The sequence below is a fragment of the Podarcis raffonei genome, chromosome 12, assembly GCF_027172205.1.
Source record: "Podarcis raffonei isolate rPodRaf1 chromosome 12, rPodRaf1.pri, whole genome shotgun sequence".
NCBI classification, from domain to species: domain Eukaryota; kingdom Metazoa; phylum Chordata; class Lepidosauria; order Squamata; family Lacertidae; genus Podarcis; species Podarcis raffonei.
The window spans coordinates 45,637,427-45,657,482 of NC_070613.1; the positions used below are offsets into that span (position 1 = coordinate 45,637,427).

General features: G+C 43.8%; 1 protein-coding gene across 5 annotated transcripts; it reads left to right on the top strand.

Moving 5' to 3' along the window:
- The first annotated feature begins 27 nt into the window (after positions 1-27).
- METTL6 (methyltransferase 6, methylcytidine) lies at positions 28-19,422 on the top strand. Of its 5 annotated transcripts, none has more exons than XM_053359174.1 (6): positions 28-124; positions 2,813-3,189; positions 5,225-5,359; positions 7,162-7,332; positions 9,214-9,355; positions 18,431-19,422. In XM_053359174.1, the coding sequence occupies exons 2-6, from the start codon at positions 2,893-2,895 to the stop codon at positions 18,481-18,483; spliced, it is 798 nt and encodes a 265-aa protein (XP_053215149.1). In that variant the 5' UTR covers positions 28-124; positions 2,813-2,892; the 3' UTR covers positions 18,484-19,422. The 5 variants fall into 5 exon arrangements, with proteins under 5 accessions (XP_053215149.1, XP_053215147.1, XP_053215150.1 ...); XM_053359172.1 differs by lacking the exon at positions 18,431-19,422 and adding an exon at positions 10,290-11,485; XM_053359175.1 differs by lacking the exon at positions 18,431-19,422 and adding an exon at positions 10,565-11,485.
- The last annotated feature ends 634 nt before the right edge of the window (positions 19,423-20,056 follow it).

Below are 20,056 nucleotides of genomic sequence, written 5' to 3' on the forward strand. Positions count from 1 at the left end.
ACAACGACGACCAAGGCCCGCCCGGGCCTTCTTCTCCTCCTGCTCTCCCTCTTCCGGGCTGCCAGGAGGCGGCGGCGGCGGCGTGTGACCGGGAAAGCGCTCCGCGCCTGAGGGGAGAGAGAAGGTAGGCCTCAGCCGCCGCTAGGCCCAGCACAGGCCGCGCTCCCTCGTGGCCGCCGAAGCCCCCGAGAGACGCTTTGCAGGGAGGGGAAAGGGAGGGACGCGGCCTCTGAGCATGTGCAGAGCACCGCTGACTTAGGAAATTATTCTTATTATTTTGTGCCCTTACGACTTGGGAGGAACGCGGCCTCTGAGCACGTCCAGAGCGCCACGGGATTCATAAATTAACCTTATTTTGCACCCTTACAGCTCGGGGAGGAACGCGGCCTCTGAGCACGTCCAGAGCACAGCAAACTTAGGAAATTATTCTTATTTTGCGCCCTTACGGCTTGGGAGGAACACGGCCTCTTGAGCACGTCCAGAGCACCACAGACTTAGGAAATTATTCTTATTATTTTGCGCCCTTACAGCTCGGGGAGTAAGGCGGCCTCTGAGCATGTCCAGAACACCACGGGCTTCAGAAATTATTCTTATTTTGCGCCCTTACAGCTCGGGGAGGAACGCAGCCTCTGAGCATGTCCAGAGTGGCCCGGACTTAGGAAATTATTCTTATTATTTTGCGCCCTTACGGCTCGGGGAATTATGCGGCTTCTGAGCATGTCCAGAGTGCCACAGGTTTCAGAAATTATTCTTATATTGCGCCCTTACAGCTCTGCGTCCTTTGGGGGGGGAACCGCCCGCAGGGCTATTTGGACCCCTGACGGTAGGTTGGTGGGTGGCACTCAAGACCCAAGGAGATGGGGGGTAAAAAGGCAATACTGTAATGAAGCTGCCTAATTGGGCCCCCTGTCATGGGTGCTTTAGTTGAAATGCCTGCCTTGCTGCGGGTCAGACTAGATGACCCTTGCGGGTCCCTTCCAACTCTGTGATTCGGTGACTATAGCGGCGCCGAGCGTAGCAGCTTGGGATTGAAATAGGGATGTGTTTTCCTGTGAAGTGGGCTGCAATTGGGGAATGGGTCTAGGAGACCACTGTAAGCAGATGAAAACATTAGCAGGATTTTAACAACACTTGTAACGTAGCGAATATCATGGACAATTTGGAAAGATACAAAATAGGCGTTATGAAATAATATGCAGTTGAGAGCGTGTACAATAGGACGCATGGAGCGGAAGGTGGGAAGTCAAGAGATTTGGTGGAATCTCGAAATACGGATGTAATTTGGATTGTTATAAACTTAATACTTGCGAAACCAAATAAAAATTACTGTAAAAAAAGAAAAGAAATTGGGGGATGGGGAAGGCTCCGCAAGTGAGCTTCATGTGCCCACCACCAACAGGGATGTGTTTTCCTGTGAAGTGGAACAGTAGGCAGTTGATCAGGGCCAAGTTGGGATCATGGAGCCACCTAGCTTTGTGTTTCCAGCTGTTTTTCAGACTACAACTCACATCTTCCCTTGCTAGCAAGACCAGTGGTCAGAGATGATGGGAGTTGTAGTCCGACAACAGCTGGAGAGCCAAGTTTGAGAAAGGAAGGGAATGGAGAACCTGCAATGCTCCAGATGTTGTTGGACTCTGGCTCCCTCCCAGCATCCCTGTCAGTGGGGAGTTGGAGTCTGGCAACATCTGGAGGGCCACAGGTTTCTGACCCCTATCCTAGATCAGGGGTTCCCAAGCTATGGTCTGTTTCATTCAGGTGGTCCATGGCTTTGCAGTTGAAGACAGGCAACAGCACATCCACGGCATTAAAAACACATATTGGTTTTTAATTGTTTTATTTTTATTGCTCGTTTTGTTTTGTTTTTTGCATTGTATTTTATTGTGCTGCAGTTTGTGGAATGCAAATTGCAATGCTATAAAATGCAAGATAACTCTAAGGAGTAAAAGTAGCAATAAAAATACAATAAAAAAAAAACCTCACCCTGTGCAGTGCAGCTGCTGTAGCAAACAGATGGAGAAATTGTTAAGTGGTTTGCTAAGACCCTCGTTGAAGGAAAGATGCTTTGAAGGAAAGAAATCTTTAAACACACTGCAGCTAGCCAGCTCCCTCTGGTGTTACTGTAAAATACGCATGCCCACCCACCAAATCGTAAAGACTTGTTATCTCATTTGCTGCCATAACTGCTTTGTGGCTCTGATGGACTCCTTCCATGTACTCTTCCTTTACATTCCTAGATCAAGGGGGAAAAATATTTTATCATCTGGCCTGCTAGGTGTAGTAGTAGTAGGAGAGAGAGCATATTCCAGGTGTGTCGAGCACCTTGATCTTCAGTTTCATATGAAAGTTGGGAAACTACATTCAGATGATAGGAAAACAGTGAGATTATATGGGAAATGAATTCTGGGACCTTGATGTCCTTTCCCATTTAGAATTGACATTAACCTTCAAACAACAATAATAATAATTTTATTACTTATACCCTGCCAATCTGGCCTGGTCTCCCCAGCCACTGTGGGCGGCTCCCAACAGAATATTAAAAACATGATAAAACATCAGACATTAAAAACTTCCCTAAACAGGGCTGCCTTCAGATGTCTTCTAAAAGTTGTACACCAATCTATCCTGGTAGGGATAGATTTCTTCTTGTACCTTGAGTAAGGTTCTCAGAGCTTGTTCATTCTGTTTAAAAAAAAAATTCAACTACATTTTCCAAAGGTGATGGTACGACGCATTTCAAGGGCCCCTTTATCATTTTGTAACATGTCCAGCGAAAGATGAAAAATGCTAACTTTGTCCTTATTGTCCTTCTCAGTCTAGTTCTTTTCTGAACAGATAATTGTGGTAGTTGAAGAATAAAGCAACTCTGAATCTCCAGGGTCCTCCTTAATTAAGATGACCGACTCCAGGCCTCTGCAGGGTGAATCGCCTGTTGCTCAGCTTGATGTGACCATCTCAGCTTGTGAAGACGGGGCATTCCAAAAGAGAGGGCACAAAGCAAGAATTCTTAGCCCCGAAGAAGCCGAAAAACTGGCCAGAGAACAGGTCTTAGTCTCTGACTTCAAACAACAGAAACTAGAGAAGGAAGCACAGAAGAACTGGGATCTGTTTTACAAAAGGAACAGCACCAACTTTTTCAAGGACAGGCACTGGACAACAAGAGAGTTTGAAGAATTAAAAGCATGCCGTGAAGTGAGTGTCATTATGCATGCTAGAGCATCAGAGGGAAAGCAAGAGCTACAGTAGAAATGGGGTGTTTTTTTTTGTGAGCTGGAAAGCCCTAGCCAATCTTTGTTCCATCTTAATTTATGTAAAATTTTGCATGAATGCAATAGGTACGTAGATGCACCTTGCTGTGTCCATGATGCTGCCCAGGCAGTTACTATGGTAAAACTTGATTTGGCAACTCCTCATATATTTTTGCTGATGCCAGTCGGTTACTTAGCATGCAAAGGTCCTGCTCACATAAACAGAACTTCCCATTTCTGCGGAAATTGTACATTGCAATCCTTTGCACAAATGCTTCATTCAGCTCCAATGACCTCCTTCCTCTAGACGGTTATGGTGTATTTTATTTAATCAGAATTACATAATATGTCATCTAACAAATCCTAGACATTGTACACTGGAATCCCTGCAATGATTGCAGGATAAGTCAGTATTAGAATTACTCCCCCCCCCCCCAAAAAAAAGAAATCAGGACAATAGTATTCCAGATGCCTCCAGTATAGATTAGTGAATGACCTGGGAGGGTCTGATGTTGACACTAAGTAGGGATAAATCTGGTTAGTGTTTCAATGGGGGACTGCTGGGAATCACAGTATTACTGTAGGAGACATAGCTGCCCATTTTACCCCCACAGAGGTGGTTTGGAACCTAATTTGCTTGGAAGATTGTATCTGTTGGGCAATGATGATGATGATGATGATGATGATGATTTTATACCCTGCCCATCTGGCTGGGTTTCCCCAGCCACGCTGGGCTGCTTACAGCAGATAAAATATGTAATGCATCACAACAAATGGCAGTCTGGGGGAAACCCAGATTCCTATTAGATCTGATTGAGCACTAAAGAACAGTTTTTTCCCCAGGAGGGTGACGGTAGCAGCAGAACAAGGGGAGGTGTGGATAAGCCAGTCTGTTTATACAGATGTTTTCATTGTGAAATCACAGTGCATCATACAGCTTAAATCATAGTAAGAGATGATGTTCTTGTTGTGATTAGTAGTATTTATAACCTGCTCTTAATTGGATATTTCAATTACAGAGAGGGGACAATACTGCTCTGTAAAAAATAAAAAAACAACAATAAAAAATATACAAAGTAAATATAACAATGTGTAAAAATTACAGAACATGTAAAAACAGGTCCAGCATATAACATAAACATATGAGCAACTCCATCACAATATAAGCACTCTCCCTTGGTCTGCCACATAAAGAGGGCCCACTCTGTACCAACAGACTCTGTTGGCCTATGAACAACTTAACGCCTTTCACCCCTGCTCTCCAACCCAAACAGGCTGTCATCCTGAATAGCTGCCCGTAAGCATCTGCAACAGGAACGTGGGTGGCACTGTGGGTTAAACCACAGAGCCTAGGACTTGCTGATCAGAAGGTCGGCGGTTTGAATCCCCACAATGGGGTGAGCTCCCGTTGCTCAGTCCCTGCTCCTGCCAACCCAGCAGTTTGAAAGCATGTCAAAGTGCAAGTAGATAAATAGGTACCACTCCAGCGGGACGGTAAACAGCACTTCCGTGCGCTGCTCTGGTTCACCAGAAGCGGCTTAGTCATTCTGGCCACATGACCTGGAAGCTGTACACCGGCTCCCTCGGCCAATAAAGCAAGATGAGCGCCGCAACCCCAGAGTCGGCCACAACTGGACCTAATGGTCAGGGGTCCCTTTAAGCATCTGCAACAACAACCTTGTACCCTGTTTTTCCGCAGTAGCAACACAGCAAAAACACACACACACACACACACAAATGAAGCACACAAAAGAGGATTGTGCCCTCATGGAGACCCGAAAGCGATGACTACAATGAAGAGGTGCATCCCTTTCTTGGCTTTGTTTTTATTGTAAACAAATGATTTCCAGGGTGATAAAACTTAGCACTGCAATGTGAATAATATGTGTGGACCTTGTTTCTGAAAACATTGCAGCTTTTTCATGATGCATTTCGCTCTGGAAAGATATATCAAATGCAATTGTTACTCTCCCAAACAGTTTGAGGATCAGAAACTCACCATCCTTGAAGCAGGCTGCGGTGTCGGGAATTGTTTGTTTCCACTTTTAGAAGAGGATTTGAATATCTTTGCTTATGCCTGTGATTTCTCTCCCCGAGCTGTGGAATATGTAAAGGTTGGTGAGATGTTTGTCTTACTCTCTCTTCATTGCGCAAGTGGCCGTTGCCTAAATGTTCTTTGAAAAGGGAAAATAGTATATCCCTCTTTTTAAAAAGTGAATGATAAAAGAAATGAGGGAAAAGAGGAGGACAGATTTTGCCAATTAGGGGTTCCTACATATGTTGTGTAGGGTTTACTACACGGCTGTTCCCAGTTATTATTCATTTACACATTTGGTTAGCCCGACATAACAATTTCTGGAGAGTGATTGTTACATCAGGCTAACCGAATAAAGTTATTAACTCTTCCTACCTTTGTATTTGATTACATGATCAGTGATGAATACTTACTCTTGAATTCCACAATGTATGGCATTGAGTCCCAGTCATGGTTTCCTTTCTTCCCTATTTCACGTTGAGATCAGCAGGCACAAACACTGAATTGTTGTAAAAAAGTAGGCATCATATGACTGCAAATATTGAATCGGAGGCTTGAAAAGAAATCAGTCACCTTCTGTGCAGAGAGACAGGGTAGCCTGGGTAGCACAAGAGGACAGGGCTCCTGAACCTTTAGTAGCTGTGCAAGAGAGAAATTTCAGCAAAAATGGAAGTCTGAAAATCTTCACAACTACAACATCAAGTTTTCCATGGTCAACTTTGGTTAAGGCTGGTGTGGCAATAGTCTCCCTTGTTTTAGCCACATAAGTTTCTGCAACCATAATCAGTGTATAGCAGAATGTGCTCAGATAAACAGAAGAAAAATATATACAGTGGTACCTCAAGTTAAGTACTTAATTCGTTCCAGAGGTCCGTTCTTAACCTGAAACTGTTCTTAACCTGAAGCACCACTTTAGCTAATGGGGCCTCCTGCTGCTGCCGCGCCACCAGAGCGCAATTTCTGTTCTCATCCTGAAGCAAAGTTCTTAACCGGAAGCACTATTTCTGGGTTAGCAGAGTCTGTAACCTGAAGCGTATGTAACCTGAGGTTCCACTGTATTCCTGTGCTCTTTTATCATACTGCATATGTTGACTAACCTTAACTCATGTATATCTGTGACATTATAATGATTACATAAATTCCTTTCTAATATGAAAATGTCAGGGAAGAGATTGTTGCAAGGTTTTGGGGTGCAGACATATCTTCCAATAATTTCAAAAACCGGGGGCAAAGATTCTATCTATCCTTTTTTTATTATGGTTTTTAAAGAAAAGGTATTTTTGAATTTTGAAGATTTATAACAAGTCAGTCTAGCATATGTGAAGACAGGTTTTCAAATGATCAGTTTATTAAAAGTGACTTGTCCAAGATATTGACCATGACCCCAAAAGGCTGATGGTATGATAACTCCGTGAACAGTACGGGACTTCCTTGACTATTCTTGCCACAGTGATTCTGACCGCTGGTAAAGCTAGTTGTTAGTTCTCAAAAGCAGTTAGTTCTCAAACGTTTTGGCTCCTGAATGCCGCAAACCCGGAAGTGACTGTTCCTGTTTGCAAACTATTTTTGGAAGTCGAACGTGTGACGGGCCTTCCGTGGCTTCTGATTGGTGACAGGAGCTTCTTGCCGCCAATCAGAAGCCGCAATTTGGTTTCCGTTTGACTTCCAAGGTACGACTGTACTATACTATAATATACTATCTAAAACCTTGATTTAGTGACATGTTTGTGGTATATCTGTGCCACAAAGGGATAGAAATGATTGTTCTCTTGCTGTTTCATGCTTTCCTGGGGCCCTTTTAAAAAAGTCTTCATTTCAGCAAGTGAAATCAGAGCATTTGATTGCAAATGTTTCTCAGAAAAAAACCTTTTCACTTCATAGCAAAACCCTTTGTATGATGCCCAGAGATGCAAAGCATTCCAGTGTGACCTTACCAAAGACGACATTTTGGAAAATGTGCCGTCAGATTCCGTGGATGTTGTGACCTTAATATTTGTGCTGTCTGCTGTTCATCCTGAGAAGATGCATCTGGTTTTGCACAATCTTTATAAAGTAAGTAAGATTGCATTTTAATCAATCTACCATAAAATCCTCAAACATGTCAGCTCCGAAAAGTTGCCACTTGTTTGCACGCTGTGGCCCCCTTCCTCCAAAATACATTGGTGCCCAGCTGAGCTACTGAAATGCGTAATGAGAAATAAGGGCATGGGGTAGCTTTGTCAGGACTATGTATGCCTTCACTAAAAAGTAAAAAAAATTGGAAATCTGGGCAGTTCAAAAGCCCTATTTTGTTTAATTTCAGCTATGCTAGTCACTGAGCAAAGGCAACAAGATATGCAGGGCACCAAATGTCTTGTGTATCACTGGGGTCCAAACCCAGTCCTATAAACCTTTACAGTGGTACCTTGGTACTCGAATGGCTTGGCTCCCAAATGCCGCAAACCTGGATGTAATTGTTCCTGTTTGCGAATGTTTTTCAGAAGCCGAACATCCGAAATGATTTTTGCTGGAGTGCCCTGTGGGTTAAACCACAGAGTCTGGGACTTGCCGATCAGAAGATCGGCGGTTCGAATCCCCGCGACGGGGTGAGCTCCTGTTGCTCGGTCCCTGCTCCTGCCAACCTAGCAGTTCGAAAGCACGTCAAAGTGCAAGTAGATAAATAGGTACCGCTCTGGCGAGAAGGTAAACGGCGTTTCCATGCACTGCTCTGGTTTGCCAGAAGCGGCTTAGTCATGCTGGCCACATGACCCGGAAGCTGTACACCAGCTCCCTCGGCCAATAAAGTGAGATGAGCGCCGCAACCCCAGAGTCGGCCACGACTGGACCTAATGGTCAGGGGTCCCTTTACCTTTACCTTAGGAAGGTCCTGCAGCCAATCGGAAGCCGCGCCTTCGTTTTCGGATGGTTTTGGGAGTCGAAGAGACTCCCGGAATGGATTAAGTTTGAGAACCAAAGTACCACTGTACTTGGATAAAACCTTTTTTCTTTTCTTTTTTTTTAAGTTTAGGGGTACTCTCATTTTGACTCAAGAAAATCACCATTTTATAGTTCAAATCGGGGGGAAATAAATACAGTAAATGGACAAAAGTACAAAGACTCACAAAATGCTTAGGGGTATGCATACCCCTGTCCTCCCCCCCCGAAAAATAGAATCATAGAATCATAGAGTTGGAACAGACCACAAGGGCCATCGAGTCCAACCCCCTGCCAAGCAGGAAACACCATCAGAGCACTCCTGACATATGGTTGTCAAGCCTCTGCTTAAAGACCTCCAAAGAAGGAGACTCCACCACACTCCTTGGCAGCAAATTCCACTGTCGAACAGCTCTTACTGTCAGGAAGTTCTTCCTAATGTTTAGGTGGAATCTTCTTTCTTGTAGTTTGGATCCATTGCTCCGTGTCCGCTTCTCTGGAGCAGCAGAAAACAACCTTTCTCCCTCCTCTATGTGACATCCTTTTATATATTTGAACATGGCTATCATATCACCCCTTAACCTCCTCTTCTCCAGGCTAAACATGCCCAGCTCCCTTAGCCGTTCCTCAGAAGGCATCGTTTCCAGGCCTTTGACCATTTTGGTTGCCCTCCTCTGGACACGTTCCAGTTTGTCAGTGTCCTTCTGGAACTGTGGTGCCCAGAACTGGACACAGTACTCCAGGTGAGGTCTGACCAGAGCAGAATACAGTGGCACTATTACTTCCCTTGATCTAGATGCTATAAATAGCACTGGAAAAAACTATGATTGGAACATTCAGAGAAAAGTTTTTTCCAAGTACCTTGTAATGGTAGGAGTAAAATGACCAGTGCGTTTGATGTGCTGTAAAAATATATCTGAAACAGCTGAGCCTCAGGACATACAATATTCCATTTTTAGATGTAGTGCCATGTTTCTGTTTTATAATGTCCATTTCATTTTTGTGTTACTTATTTGTCAGGTGTTAAAACCAGGCAAATGTGTGCTGTTCAGAGATTATGGCCTCTATGATCATGCTATGCTGCGGTTTAAGTCTACTAACAAGCTTGGAGAAAACTTCTACGTCAGACAGGATGGAACCAGGTCATACTTTTTCACAGATGGTGAGTCCTTCGCCTTTGTTTACACTTTGCTTCCCAGAACTATTGCATTTTTATTTCATTTCCCTCCCAGTTACTTTATGAATCGCTTCCGGTGAAACATCTCAAAGCGATTAACAATAAAAGTGTAATCAAAACAAATACAAAAACCATAAAAAAACTGAATACAAGCTGGGTTTTAAATCTCCACTTGTATGGTCTTGTGGCATTCCAATAAGTATAAGTCATGGGATTCAATAGTCATTTCATATTGGTACTGTGCATGGGGTTTTTTTGTGCTTCTCTAATTACTTTTCACTATTCCTAAATTCTCTTGAGTCTTTCCTTCCCCATTTTACCTCAAACAATAAAATAATTTTACATCAAATTTCAGTACCCTGTTTCGACCTCCCTCCCTTTCTGCGGTTACCTATCTTTATACGTAATACATTTGTTGCATCTCCAAGTTAAACCTAGTTATTATTTGCCCAGAACAATCAAAATTAGTTTTATATCACTGCACGTCTTTACATTAACCCTGCTAACGATTTGATCTGTTTACAATCATTTTTAAAATATCCAATATACGATTTCCATTCTAAATTAAAAACTCTTTCATCTTGATTTCTTATTCTTCCGGTAAGTTTTGCCATTTCTGCAAATTCCAACAGTTTTTGCTGCCATTCTTCTTTGTTCTCAGGACAATTGTGATTTCTTCAGCAAATGAAGTCTAGGGGCTGATGCTTGAGAACTGCCCCAACGCTCTTTCTTGTGACTTTTGAAGTCTTAGTTGCCTGCTGCAAAACCTTCTCGTTACCTGGGGCTTCTAATGCTATTAAAATGCAAAGGCTCTGGGCAGGGCTGGTTTGAGAAGAGGAGCCTGCGTAGTTACACACTGCCATCTCACGTTCACGCTTCCACCTACGCTGGATGACTGCTTTATCTTTCTTCTCTTCAGATTTCTTGGCTGAACTTTTCCTATCCGTGGGGTTTGAGCAGGTGGTCAATGAATACGTGCTGCGAGAGACGGTGAACAAGAAGGAAGGCCTGGCCGTGCCGAGGGTTTTTCTCCAAAGCAAATTTCGAAAGCCTCAAAGGGAGACGTGATTTTTGCTCCTGGACTATTTTAAGTTGGCATTTGGATGTTTCACAGAAGTGGCCTTCCTTTGGTGTTATACCAGGGTGACTGACCCTGTGCTTGCCAAAGCTGCTGTCCTGTTTTCTTCGCTGCAGGGGAATGGCCCGCGGAATAAAGGAACCGATGTGAGCAGCCACTACATCTTGCCGTGACCCAGGTTCCCCCCTCCCTGTCGTAAAGCAAATACATTTATTTTTTAAATCTTGGCATTAGATGGCGCCGTACACCAAGTTTCTGTATCATCTGTCCATGCTTCCTCTTGAACAATTAGACTTGCCTTTCCCCCTGTAAATTGTGCCACTTAAATGAATAAGAAATAAGAGGTGGAGGGGAAAGGGTAACGTTTCTGAGCACAACCTGCAGGAGAGCAAGTCAAAACTCCCCTGAATTGTGTCTCTGCTTTTGATTGTTCACTTGCTCAGGCTGTTTAAATGTGTCTGTTGCTTCCAGCTTACAACGTCCTGAAGCAGTTTAGTGAGGAAGTCCTGTTTTCAGATGGGAAATCCGATGTTTCATTTTGTAATGTTAGCTTATGGGAAATCAATACCATAGAGTTTGTGTAAAGCGACACAAGCAGCGTGATTGAATGGACAGTGAGCATGCACACGAGAAGTCTAGCCTCTCTCTGATGTACTAGCTATGTAATAGGTAACGGGAAGCATCAAATTGTGCTTCCACCAAAGTGGTGCTGTCCCGGAAGAACTGCGTCAGAACTGTGGTTTCAGGGGAGCTATAGGTCAGTTCTTATTTGACAGATTGGACAGGCTGGTGCCCCCACGTGCTCACTCGACCTTTGGGGCCTCTTGAGGTTCTGCCCTGAATAAAGCCTATACAGCTTGTTTACTTTCAGCACAAGAAGGTCCCAGAGGAAAGGATTCCTGCCTTTTCAGAAAAGGAACATATCTCTTGTTCCCAGTTGTGTGCCGCAGCACTGAAATGGGACCACAGAAAAGCACTTTGGAAACATCCTTGGCTGTGTGTACTTCATGGTAAAAACCATTAAAACTTAGCACAGATGTGCCAATTTCCATTGTCCATTTAAATCTTTGCAAATATGGGTCCAGAGCAACAGGTAGTTTGCCAGGTGGGCTGGCAGCACTTTCTAGTTCTCCGTAACAACAGCACTAGCACATGATACAAAGTGCTCTTGTGTGCTGGTCCCGTGGGTTAACCGTGAGGCGAGGTCCGAGTCCAGTCCGAGGTCGAAGGTGCAGGATGGAGGTAGTCCGTCAAAGCTGAGAGCAGGGCAGGGAGTTAGGTGAGGTCAGGAGCTCTGGCAGGAAAGCAGGACAGGGTCCAGGCAGGAACTGGCTTCCAACAATGTTGCTCCCGCAACTTGGGACTGGGGCTGGCCGGCTTTTATCTGCCCCGAGGCATAGGGCGGCCCCGGTCCACAGGTGACTCGCCTCTCCTGGCCTGGAGGCAAGCACTCCTCCTGCGGGAACTTAGTTCCCTCCGCCTCTCTGCCCTGAGCCTCTGCAGCTCAGGAGAGGCTGGAGGGTTACCGGACCCAGAGGCAACCTCAGCTTCCTCTGACGGGGCTGAGAGTGGAGCACCTGCAGGCAATGGGTCCTCCATCCCCTCAGGAGCCAGAGCAGACTCAGCTGATGCCTGCACCTGAGGATCCAGCACAGGTGAGGGCCCTTCAGGCTCATGCCCCAGCCCCGGCTCAGCTGGTTCTGGAGGCGGGGACTTCTGTGCAGGCTGGGATCCCTCAGGTTCAGCATCCGAGTCCCAATCCCAGGCCATCACATCTTGTCTTTTATATGCAGGCTAGGATGACGCAGGCCCTAGGCCCTAGGAGATGCTGGCATGAAGGGCTATGAGAAACCCAGCTAGCCTTACGCATGGACCAGCGTACAAATGACAAACTACTGCCGTTTCCTGTAATTCTGCCCTTCTTGTGACCTTTAAGGGTTCTGTTTGTTTTTAATAGTGCCAGCAGACTATTAAAGCCCAAACCAGAAAGATCAAATTGCACTGATTCTGGGCAAAGACTTTTATAAACACATTAAACCTTTTAAAAATAATAAGAGCATGGAATATGCTTCGCAGAAAGTCTATGGGCAAAAAGAGAGGCAAGCACCGCTCCTTCTTCAGTAATTCTATGAGACTTATAATGGGATGGAGAAAAGTCTGCAGTTCTGTCCTCAACAGATCCCAAAGTCTGCAACTGGGGTAAATTAAATCATTTGCAATTCATATTTGAGTGCTCTGCTTGAGAATGCTTCTCCACCTTCAATAACTTTGGTGTTACTTTAAAGCCAGAAAAAGACCACTTTGAGATTCAGTGTATGAGTGTGAAGCATAATTTTGTGCTACATCTGGTTGGAGTGTAGGTCAGGCGAAAGGTGAGGTGAGAAGTACATAACGGGGTAAGCACTTACTCCAAGTAAGGACCTGTTAAATTCTGGCACTTGGGCAAAGACTGGATACATGACTGGCCTTACCATTAGGCCAAGTGGGGCAGTCTCATACAGTGTTACAACCAGAGCATCACTAAAGGGAAGCAAAGAGTTAGTTACTGCAGAATTTTATGGTGAGGGGTGCAATTTGACTACTTTTAATCTTGGGTGCCAAAGTGGAAAGGCACACTGGGGAGGTTGGAGCTTTGGTGAATGAAGGTGTCCATTATTTTTCGTTTTTAAATACTGACAGTTTTTGAGATAAAATACAGTAAGAATCAAACTAGACTACGGAATGAGAATAATTTTTTTTAAAAAACCTAAAGAGAGAGAGACCATATAACACCGGTCCTGAAAGACCTACATTGGCTCCCAGTACATTAACAAGCACAATTCAAAGTATTGGTGCTGACCTTTAAAGCCCTAAACGGCCTCGGCCCAGTATACCTGAAGGATCGTCTCCACCCCCATCGTTCAGCTTGGATACTGAGGTCCAGCTCTGAGGGCCTTCTGGTGGTTCCCTCCGTGCGAGAAGTGAAGTTACAGACAGAGGGCCTTCTCGGTGGTGGCGCCCGCCCTGTGGAACGCCCTCCCATCAGATGTCAAGGAAATAAACAACTATCTGACTTTTAGAAGACATCTGAAGGCAGCCCTGTTTAGGGAAGTTTTTAATGTTTGATGTTTTATCGTTTTTAATATTCTGTTGGGAGTAGCCGAGAGTGGCTGGGGAAACCCAGCCAGATGGGTGAGGTATAAATAAATTATTATTATTACATGTAGGGCCCTTCACCATATTTATATCATATATTTATCCACATACAGATCTTCCCATCTCCCACCTGGGAGTCTACTTCTCCCAGTCTCTCACCCTGGAAGATACTGCCTTTCATGCAGGGAGTCCTCTCCTCCAACTTCCCTTTTTGTTGTGTGTCCTCCTCTTTGTTGTTTAGTCGTTTAGTCGTGTCCGACTCTTCGTGACCCCATGGACCAGAGCACGCCAGGCACCTCTGTCCTCCACTACCTCCCGCAGTTTGGTCGCCCCCTTCTCCTTGTGCCCTCCATCTTTCCCAGCATCAGTGTCTTCTCCAGGGAGTCTTCTCTTCTCATGAGGTGGCCAAAGTACTGGAGCCTCAGCTTCACGATCTGTCCTTCCAGTGAGCACTCAGGGCTGATTTCATTAAGAATGGATGCGTTTGATCTTCTTGCAGTCCATGGGACTCCTCAGTCCAAGTTAAAGGACTTCTTTTGTGTCCCTCATCATTTGGAAAAGCCGCCAATTAAGTATCCATTGAGCCTTCAACAGAAGCACCTTTATGTTCTCCACTTCTGTCTTTCTTTAACCCTATTCATTAAAAAAAAATCACCCAGGGTTCAGAAAACAACTGCCAGATCATTGGTGTTAAAGGGAAGGTGAGTTTCTCCCCCCCCCCATTTAAAAATAGTTTCATTGCCATAGCATATATTTCAAACATTCTCATAATCTTAAAAACCAGAAAATAACACATCATCTGCTCCAATCTCATTAAATGGAAGGAATACATTATATCTGCAACAATTTGAAAGGTTAAAATGTATATTTCAAGTATTCCAAACTATGTTACCCACCCCAAACACTACTCCCCCATGTGCCTCACTACCTGTGTGTTCAATAAAATTGCCCCATACTGCATAGAAGTTATCGTTTTTGTTTTGGCCTCTTTCTACCTGGAATTTCCATGCTAGCTTTTCCAACAAAGCTTTGTCTGCCAGACTGCTTCATACTACTTATCCATGTTCAACAGTTGCAGTGTTTTCCATGTTCTGGCTATGGTTGTTCTTGTTGTGGTCAATAAATGGGTTACTAGATCTTTATTTCTAATTCTTGGTGAGTCCCTGACTGAACAAATTAAGCAATGCCAGTCCTAGGGACATAGGAACTATCTGCCTTGTAATCCAAGATATCTCTGCAAAGACATTTTCCCAGAATTTTTCTATTTTTGAACACTCCCACCACATATGTCTTTATGTCCCAAAAGTGGGACACCCTCTCCAACACATAGGAGAGCTACTGGGTTTTATACAAGATAGACAGGGTAAAGGTAAAGGGACCCCTGACCATTAGGTCCAGTCGTGACCGACTCTGGGGTTGGGGCACTCATCTTGCTTTATTGGCCGAGGGAGCCGGCGTACAGCTTCCAGGTCATGTGGCCAGCATGACTAAGCCACTTCTGGCGAACCAGAGCAACGCACGGAAACGCCATTTACCTTCCCGCCAGAGCGGTACCTATTTATCTACTTGCACTTTGATGTGCTTTCGAACTGCTAGGTTGGCAGGAGCAGCGACCGAGCAACGGGAGCTCACCCCGTCGCGGGGATTCAAACCGCCAACCTTCTGATCGGCAAGTCCTAGGCTCTGTGGTTTAACCCACAGCGCCACCCGTGTCCCTACAAGCTAGACATCTATGTGGGACTTCCGGGTTGGCGCCATTGTTTAATGGCGGATTCCCTCCGAGCTCCGGAGGGAATCGGCTCCGTAGCGTCTGGGTCTGGCCGCTGCGGCGAAGCGGGGACCCTTAAAATCACAGGCGCGGATGCCTGTGAACACAGAGACTCGGCGGGCACCATTTGCGCCCCCCCAATCTGCGACGGAGCCTTTTTAAAGGCTTCGGAACGGAGGCAGGGTGAGGCGTGGTGCTGAGAGTACTCCCTCGCCTACGGAGTGAAGCCGCAAGCCATAGACAGAGAGCGCCAACTTCTTCCAAGATCGACTGGACTCTAAAATATAAACCCGTGAGTAATACGGAGATTGGGACTTTATAAAAAATTTTAATTCTGGATTTGGAACGAGCGGGAAGGGGCTAAAAAGGAAGTCACCCCCCCTCTTTGTAAACAATTTAAAGCAAAGGACTGAGCAGCTAAGGTCGAAAGAATTTGCTTCTTGTTTTTTTTAATGAAAAGATTTTGATTTCACGGTTTTGACACTATAAGAAGATTTACTGGAGGATAAAAAGAACTTGGGGACTGAAATTTTACCCCCCCCCCCAGACCCGGGAACGCCCTATGAGAAAGCCTGGTGTATGGAAGATTTTGACAGCTGTCAAGTGAGCTGTTAGTCAGCTAGCTGTCAGCTGGAAAAAGAAAACATTGTTTCTGCTGTTTCTGCTGGTTTATTTGGTACAACTTTGTTAAAAACAAGGAGGGCTGATACAAAATAACTGGACTTTTGGTTTTGAGCTGAAAGGAACATTAAGGAACTAAAATCCCCCTAGAGGGGGAATAAGGACATTACACTACAAAAATGACTGGAGTATGTAAATTCCAAGCAGAACTAGACAGAGTTTTCGTTCTCTTGGGAAACTTGAAAGATGAATACAATGCTTTGTCTACAAACGTATCATTATTACACTGGACAGTAAACAACAGCTTGGAGCCTGATAAGGACTTGAAACAGGAAGCCTATTTAACTGAACAAATAAATGAAACTGAAAGCGTAGAAACGATGGAGCAATGTGTTGTTTTTGAAGAAAATGAAGGAGGAGCAGGAGGTTTGCAGGAGTTAAAGGAGAGTTACAATATGAGGCCTGACATGATGACAAAAAAGGATAATAAAAATTGGATGTGGAAAGCCTGGTCTGAATGGGAATCTGGAAAATGGAAAGATCTCCTCGGGAGGAGACCTGAAGACCTGAGGATTACAAATTGGTTGAAGGTGAAAGCTGGAGCTTTGGGGACATTTGGATCTGTAAGAAATCTGAAACAAGAGTTGGAGCACCCCATAGGCTTTGCTTTTAAGTATGGAGGACTGGCTGGAAGCAACATGGATTCTGTTGGGCCGGAGCCCCTCCGAGACTTGGGGCTTAACATTAAGGACCATCAAAGAGACCGGCGGAAAGGAACTGAGAGAGATATAAGGGCCTCGGACGTGAGATCTCCAGGCTAAATAAATAACATAAAGACTGATGGACATTGGTTGGGGTCTGGAACCGGGAAAAGGGTGGGCGGAGGTTGGGAATCTAAAGGGTGTATAAGGATAATTTGTTTTTTATAATTTAGTTAATGGTAAGGAAATTGGGCAAATCGTGGAAGGGAAATGTCGGTCGACTTCAGGAAAAAGGTTTAAGAATAATTAATGGGGTATAAGTATGGATGTGTGTTTTTAATAAGGTAAAATTGGTTTTTTCTTTTTAAATTAATTGAAAATAAGATTGTTAAAAATAAATGGAGGAAATGGAAAAAAGAAGGAAAGTAAAACAATAGTAAGTTAGAATAAATGTATAAGTTAAGGTAAAGAAATAAGTTAAGGACTTGCTGAACTGACAATTTAAATGGGAATACAAGAAGGGGAGGTGTGAGGAGGTCTGAGAAATAAGGTTAAGAACAATAAGTATCAGAAACTTTTATGTGTTTTTATTGTTGTTTAGTTTTGAATATTTTGTATTTTTGTGTTTGTTTTTTTCTCTTTTGTTTTGTTTATTTCTTGTTCTTGTTTGTTGTGTGTTTTTTGAAAATCCTAATAAATATTAAATTAAAAAAAAAATACAAGCTAGACATCTATGTGTAAAAAACCAACCATGTGTGATTTTAAGGGCACTTTCTCTTGTCGTTGCCAAAATTTATACGGGGCTTTGATCCGCAGTCCATTCCATGCCTCTTCTAAAGGGGAGGTTTTGTTGTTATTGTTAATTATTATTATTATTATCACAACTGAATTATGTAGAGTTCTAAGGTTATTAGTCAGGTCATCAAGGCCATTTCATTTCTTTAAAATACCACATTTATGGTGTTCTTCCTAAAGCAGTATAAGACAACGTTCATTCCCATTCTCAACAATTGGATCCAAGCATTTCCCTAGATATTGGGAGGGATAGACACAAAGCACTGGGCTCCTGTTTCTAGTGGCAACCTTGCATTTGTTGTCATCCTGCCGGGTAGCAGACTAAACTACATCACAAGACTATTGTGACAACAGCAGTGCCATCCCAGCCAGACTTTGGAGCAGATGGCCAGGACCCCACCCCATGGTCAGGACCTCCCCCCTTGAGGTGGTGAGAAAGCTACAAACAACATTCTGCTTGACGGTTGAGTTGGTATGGCAGCTAGTGAGATATGGGGCAAAGCCAGCAATCGCATATCCACTTGTAATGGTATAAAATATCACTAAATAGGCATATAGGAACAGCAGGTTGTTGCAGCCCAATCTGTCTTGTGTTTAGGAAACATTCCACCAAGGCGACACACTTTAAACCTAGATTGCTGTTCGTTTAAAAACGCTGGTACCATTAATGTAAATTCAACAGTGTAAATATGTTTTGATGGATGTAACAATGAATTACTGAATGGTTTAGTTTATGTAAACTATGCAGGGATATAGGGTAAGCAAAATGAACCACCAAAAAAGCTAAGTCATTGATTTAGGGTTGTTTAAATGGATATTTTGAAATGTAATTTAGAAAATTTAATTTAAAAAATATATACAAATAAGCCTAGATTGCATTCCAGGGAAGGTGTCTCTATCAAGTTGCAATGGATTTTTTTTTGTGTCACGGTTTTTTAATTCTCCCCCACTGAACTCGGCAGTACCTAATCTCACCAGGATAGAAAACTGTCCCGAGCGCTTGATGAACAACTGAACTAGCTGTGCACACCTGGGTACCAATTAAGCATGAGTCGTCAGTGTGAAAGCAGGAAAGAAAAGGATGGCAAATGAGTAAGGAGGTGAGATCACCCATTAAAACGGAATCTAAAATATAAGCCTTTCACACAACTATAGACTTACAAAGAAACCAATTGGGGAACGGAAGGCCTCTGCCTGTTATGAAAGTTATTGGCTTGTTAGGATAAAGACAAAAGAACTAACGAAATAAGGAATTTGTTCAGTAAAGACACCTGTTTAGGAGTACACTCTTACCTTGGAAGACTAATGGAATCCATTCCGGAAGTCTGTTCGACTTCCAAAATTTTCGGAAACCAAAGTGTGGCTTTTGACTGGCTGCAGGAAGCCAATAAAGGTATTTGATTTGATTTGACTGTGCGTTTAGCAGAACCTGCTTTTAGCAGAACCTGCTCAGCTTTTGCTAATGCTTGCAGAACAATTTCTACACTACCCAGTGGCCAGTGTTCTCCCCTGCCTGCCACACCATGCCAATGTTATTGGTTAAACGTCTCTTGGTTTGGGACTCAGTGGAGGAAATGAGCCCTGGTGCTACCAAGCTGGTCACATGCCCCAGATAGTTGCGTGCCAAATTCAGAAACAGGCAGGAATTGTGGGGGTGTTTCAGTATCAAGTGGGCCACAGCAAGGAGGGAGAATAATGCTAAAAGCCAAGTCTCTAAAGTCAGAAGAAGTGAAACCAAAGATTGACAAAAACTGAGAGACTATTAACACTCGCTTGGGGGAAGCAATCTGTGTTTTTTTAGACATGGGTTTCCCCTGCAACATTTGTGTTTTTCTTCCTCAAACGCAGACCTCCAAGTGTCCCTATTTTCCAGGCACAGTCCGTGGATTTACAGAAGCTGTATTATTAGGCATGTGACTGCATGTAGAGCTAGCCTACTGAACAAAGGTGCAAGTTACATTTTCCCTTCTCACTTTTGCCTTTCATTTGCCCTGTCCCTGCCCCAGAATGTGGCGCTTGGGGGTGATCAAGATTAGCCAACTCTCAGTGTTATGTTGGAGGGGATGCCGGGAAACAGGGAATGATGTTCACATGTGGTGGAAGTGTAAATATGTACAATTTTTTTTGCCAAAGGGTGTTCTAAGGAGATAGCAGAAATCACTGGGTTAAAGCTGACCGAAAGTTCAGAGGTAGCATTATTATCAATTTACGATGAGGTGGAAGGTTCACAGGCTATGAAGGACTTGCTCACAAATTTATTGACAGCAGCACAAATTATGATAGCTAGGAAGTGGAAGGGGCAAGCAGAATATAAAATAGAAGAATGGTATAAAGAGGTGTGGGATACAGCTATTAATGATAAATTAATGGGTGCCATTAAGGTAAGACGGGGAACATGCAGGAGGAATGATTTTAAGGAGATATGGAGGGTGTTTGTAGAATTTGTACTGTTAAAATGGAAAGGGGTCAAACCATCGCAAGAGGTGTTGAAATTTTGGGAGCTTGGATAGTTGCAATGGAGTGGTCTCAGTGGTGGGGTGCACATTTTTATTCTTATTTATGATTATTACTTTGTCAAAAAAATGTAA